Source organism: Pollicipes pollicipes, unplaced genomic scaffold (assembly GCF_011947565.3).
Source record: "Pollicipes pollicipes isolate AB1234 unplaced genomic scaffold, Ppol_2.1 Scaffold_4002;HRSCAF=4701_pilon_pilon_pilon, whole genome shotgun sequence".
Lineage (NCBI taxonomy): Eukaryota > Metazoa > Arthropoda > Thecostraca > Pollicipedomorpha > Pollicipedidae > Pollicipes > Pollicipes pollicipes.
The window spans coordinates 9,815,790-9,820,744 of NW_023596420.1; the positions used below are offsets into that span (position 1 = coordinate 9,815,790).

At 63.7% G+C, this 4,955-nt stretch overlaps 2 protein-coding genes across 2 annotated transcripts in view; one reads left to right on the forward strand and one right to left on the reverse strand.

Moving 5' to 3' along the window:
- LOC119093525 (E3 ubiquitin-protein ligase FANCL-like) overlaps positions 1 to 1,128 on the forward strand; it is a 1,850-nt gene extending 722 nt beyond the window's left edge. The window contains exon 3 of the mRNA XM_037216484.1: positions 1,084 to 1,128. Coding sequence (XP_037072379.1) covers positions 1,084 to 1,128 — 45 coding nt within the window. The remainder of the gene's footprint in view (positions 1 to 1,083) is intronic.
- Positions 1,129 to 2,146: 1,018 nt separating this feature from the next.
- On the reverse strand, positions 2,147 to 4,019 carry LOC119093526 (papilin-like). Its single transcript, XM_037216485.1, has 2 exons — positions 2,651 to 4,019; positions 2,147 to 2,618 (listed from the first exon to the last, which is right to left on the reverse strand). The coding sequence occupies exons 1-2, from the start codon at positions 4,010 to 4,012 to the stop codon at positions 2,178 to 2,180; spliced, it is 1,803 nt and encodes a 600-aa protein (XP_037072380.1). The 5' UTR covers positions 4,013 to 4,019; the 3' UTR covers positions 2,147 to 2,177.
- Between the last annotated feature and the right edge of the window lie 936 nt (positions 4,020 to 4,955).

Below are 4,955 nucleotides of genomic sequence, written 5' to 3' on the forward strand. Positions count from 1 at the left end.
GGCTCGTGCAGGTCTTCGTGCCTAGTCAGCTTGCAAACTTGTGCAGCCGAGTCACAGTTGTGCCCGGTCAGGTTACAGTAGCGCCTGTCCAAACTGCAGGTAATGCTGCAGCACCACGGAGGTGATGGAGTCCGATATGTCAACGGACTTCGTTTAGAATAGAATCCTTGCGGGAGCTGGCTTAAACGACGACATGTTTCTCTCTCGCAGCGTGCCGCAGTTTCGACGTGCCGTTGGTCTCCTGATGGTTTTGTATGCCGGTTTCGGACCCGGTCCTCGTCGGGGAGCCGCATACCCGGCCGTCAGGCTCTCGTGCGGACCTGCTCGCTCCGCCAGCCCGCGGGCTCGGTCCGCTGACCCAGTCCGCTGCCCCAGTCCGCTGGTCCGGCGCTCGAGGTCAGGCGGCCCGCTGGAGCCGGACTTCCGCCGGCCGGCGTGGCGCGCGCGCAGCTGGCGCCGACGCAGGATGTGACCGTCTGTCGACGGTGCGGCGGATGCGACGCGCGCCGGTCGGCCACGGCGCCGCCGCACCGCCACCAGCTGGCCACCAGGCGCCGGAGCTGTGGGCGCGGCGGTGTCTGCGGTTTGTGGGTTTTGTTTTGAGGCTTTCGACGAGTGCGCTGTCACGGCAGGCAGCACCGTCAGCATCAGCAGCAATATGAGCTGCAGCTGATGCGCCGTAAGCGCCGAACGGCAGCGACCCGGTCGTGTCCGTGGGTTGCGCTGTCTCGATTGCGGCTTAATGACAGGCGAATTGCCCTACGGAGCGGTTTGGCCTCGGGCGGCCGGCCCCTCGGCCGATATGTCGGCGAGAGAGGTCACAGACCAGGCGTCGTAAGATGGTAGGAGAGAGTAGGTCAGCCCCCCTCCCCCCCCCCCCACACACACACTCCAAACTGGCCAAGCTGCAACGACGCTTGGTCCCGCTCTTCCTGACAGCGTTCTCGAGGAGGGTTGTCGGCTCTGTTGCCTCAAATCGGTTACCGAGTTGGCCGTACATTGGTAACGGGATGAAAATGACGTACTTCACTCATTTAGCTATGCAACGTCTGAAGTCTGTCTGACATTCAGATGCACTGACAGCTATACGGAGCGCGAGAGATGCATAAGCTCCTCCATCTTGTATGAACTCAACATTGCACGGCCACACGACTCGGCAAGCTGCGAGCTTTTGAAAGGATGTTAGGCGATGGGGGCTCTTCGGACATAGGATACGAATGCAGCCTGCCGCCCGGCTCCAGGCACGCAGCATCTGGTAGTGGTCTCGAATACACCGTCTGGAACTGCATGAACTGTAAATCAAGACGGAGCTGTAAGCGGACAGATGGGTGTCGGGTAGTATGGCGGGTTTCGATAAGAGTCTTTAGTCCAGAGCCGAGGCTGTTGGGGACCATTTCGGTTACGGCTCTGAGTCGTGGCTCAGAACGTGTTCTTTGTCAAATAGTTTTGCATGCAGCCTGTTTAGCGATGTTCGCGGTTCCGGGAGGGTCTGGAAGAGCCACGCGCCGAGGGTAGGGCGGCTGTGTGAAGCCTCCAGCCGTCCCTCGCGTTTTATTTCACGGTTGACGCTGTTCTAGTGTTGGCGCTTCATTGTATCTATTATAGCATTCTACGACCATATGAAAATCCTGATCGAAATTGATGCATTGTGTGATTTGGTCTGATGATCAAGGCAAGATGAGCAGTTTGGGGTAAATAAATATCCTAAGAATCGTGCTGCGTTAAAGTGATGTTAGATCACCGAAACTATTGCTTTCTTGGTATGCGGTTATTGACTTCATGATCATGAACATAGATACTGAATTTTCGCGAGTGACAGCATGCATTCGAGCCAACTTTAAGTGTACGTAGGCACCGATTAGTAGCATGTATTTACGTCGATTCCGTCAAGCATAATCCCAACACTGCACCTGCGACAACCTCGAAACACGCTCAAAACACCAACGCGGTACGGGAAGCAGTTTGCACCTTCATCTTCTTGGCAGTGTGTTGCGTTGTGTAAGGCTGCGTATCATCAGCACCTGCATGGAGCACATCCCTCGCTCCCAGGCAGAAGAAGCATGTTTCGCCCTTGTCCGTGGGGCTGCTACAACAGAAGCCGAGCCGTCGCTCACGGCAGCAACGCCGGCGGGGCCGCCCCGGTGGGGGCCGGCTGCCGCGCGCTGCCCCTCCGGCCGCTAGTAGTACTCGGAGTCCGCGTAGGGGTAGTCGTCATAGTCGTACTGTGAATCGTCGTACGTGTAGTCGAGGACGGACGTGGCGTCGGTGGGCGCTTCAGTCAGCGGCGGCTCCGGCGCCGGTTCGGTGTCGGCCTCCGTCTCCGGCTCGGCGTATGCCTCGGTGATCGGCGCCGCGCCCGGCTGGCGGCCACCGTCGCCGCCGGCCGCCGCGGCCACGGCGTCCTCGGCTGCGAGCGTTGGCATGCAGCGCTGCCGGCACTCCTCGATCGTGTGGAACGCATTGGCGTTGCCGCCGCAGCCGCCGTAGCCGAACTGCTCGCATCGCTGGGTCTCGGTGTTGAAGAAGTAGTGCAGAAGGTAGGCCCTGCATTTACCTGCATCTGGCTGCAGCTGGCACGGGTCCACCCGGGTGCTGCAGTCGGGTGCGGCCCTCGGCGTTTTTTCGGCGCCTGCGTGGGGCTGGGCGGGGCCTCGTCCGGCAGGCGGGGGGAAGCGCCCGCAGGCATGCAGCGCTGCTCGCACTCCTCACGCGAGTCGAAGTTGTTGGCGTTGCCGTCGCAGCCGCCGTAGATGAACAGCTCGCATTGCTGGGTCTCCGTGTTGAAGAAGTAGCTCCTGAGGTAGGCATGGCATTCACCTTTGTCTTTCGGCAGCTGGCACGGGTCCACCTCGGGTGCTGCTGTCGGCTGGTACAGCGGTCTGCGTTCGTCCGGCACCTGCGTGGAAATGGGCGGGGCCTCGTCCGGTAGGCTGGGGGAAGCGCCCGCAGGCATGCAGTGCTGCTCGCACTCCTTACGCGTGCGGAAGTTGTTGGTGTTGCCGTCGCAGCCGCCGTAGCCGAACAGCTCACATTGCTGGGTCTCCGTGTTGAAGAAGTAGCGCCTGAAGTAGGCTCGGCATTCACCTTCGTCTTTCGGCAGCTGGCAGTCCACCTCGGGTGCGGCAGTCGGCCCAAATCCTCGTCCGCGAACTTGAGGCGCCCGCGTCGTCGGGCGCAGGTGTGGCCGCACGTGCGTTTGGTCATGCACGTGCGGCGCCCGCGTCCGGCTGGCCCCGGCGCCCGCCGGCGACCTGTGGGGAGCGTCCGTGGTCGGGGCGTAGACTGGCGGCCGCGCCCCCTGCCGACTGCGCAGCACCTCCGTCCCATCGTAGGTGCGGTCTTGGCGACCGCCGTAGATGGGCGGCGGCTCCTGGCACGCGCTCTCGCACTCCGCCGCTGTGCCGAAACTGTTGGCGTTGCCGCCGCAGCCGCTGAAGTAGAAAGGAGCGCACTGGAGGCGTGCCGCCACGTACGAGTAGCGGATCACGTAGTTGTTGGGCCGGTCTGTACAGGCGCCTTCGACCCGGTCGGGCAGCCGGCAGACGGCCCGGCCGGTCGGAGGCGGATGCGTCTTGGGCGGCCGGCCGCCGGCGAGCACCGTGCCGCACCGCGCCTTGCACGCCGCCTCGCTCTCGAACCGGTTGTCGTTGCCCAGGCAGCCGCTGTATGTGAACTCGCGGCAGGCTCCGCCCTCGGGGTCGCTGTACCAGCGCGGCTTCGCGCGCTTGCAGGCGCCGCGCACCGCCGGCAGGTGGCAGAGCGCGTCGCCGCCGGGCGACACGCACTGCGCTGCGCACGCCGCCTCGCTCGCGAACCGATTGCCGTTGCCGCCGCAGCCGCCGTACCAGAAGCGCAGACAGCCGCCATATTCGATGTCGTAGTACCAGTGCACGGCGAAGCGGTCGCAGGCGCCGCGCTCGGGCGCGAGTGCGCAGCTGGTCTGGGGCACGGCCGCGCGGCCGCCCGCCGCCAGGGCGCACAGCAGCGCTGCCACGGCTAGAGCACGCGCCATGGCGGCCGACGGGTGACGACTGACGCCTCGGCGGCCGCGCCGCCGTTCGGCAGAGCGGCGCATGCAACGCCTATCGGGCCGCCGCGAGCCGGGCCGGCAGCTGGGTCGGCGGTACGGGTCCGGCCCGCGCCGCTCGCCGCCGAGCGGGCCGGCAGCTGGGTCGGCGGTGGTCCGGTCCGCCGCGGGATGCCGGCGCCGGCGCCAGCGGGCGCGCCCGAGGCCGAGGCTGCAGGTGGCGTCTGGCGGCGAGCGGCCGGAGATCTGTTGCTAACGGTGGCGACACGCTGCCGGAACCAGTGAGCCTGGGGAAACGCGACGCCGGGGAGGCCCGGCCAAAGATGGCAACGTGAGGCGTGCTTTGATGCTGTGGTTTTGTTGAGCGTGAAATATGCTATCTCGCCAGCAGTCGCGAGTCGTTTTTCGTGTTTTGTATCGAATGGTGTCTTCTTTCTCAAAACAAACAGTTTTTTCTGTTATCAACTGCTGGCCGCTGCGTGATGATATAGCAAACTTCACAGCAACACCTTGCGCCTTTGTAGATTTTAGAGCGCCAGCTGTGGCCCGGACTCTACCCTTGTGACTTGTCGCTTGTTCGCACTAGTGGGGAATGCGACGCTGTCGCATGGTGTAGCGCCTGTCGCTGGTCATTGTGTCGACCGCGCCATTGTGTGCGGTGCATGCCTAGTCGCATGCCGCCTGGCGTCTCAACGGCAGTGTCGCCCTGGGAACCTCCGCGATGGCGGCAACGGAGAAGTTCGGCATGCTTGCATGTCCACAAGGAATGTGTATATCGTTGGGGGGCCTGGCTGTAACAAGAGTCAATGCAGAAGACGCCATACGTTCGCCTCCGCCGGGGACGAGCCTGTGGCGTCGGCGTTTGCGGTGGCTCGTCCCAGCCGTGGACGAGCCTGTGGCGTCGGCGTCTGCGGTGGCTCGTCCCAGC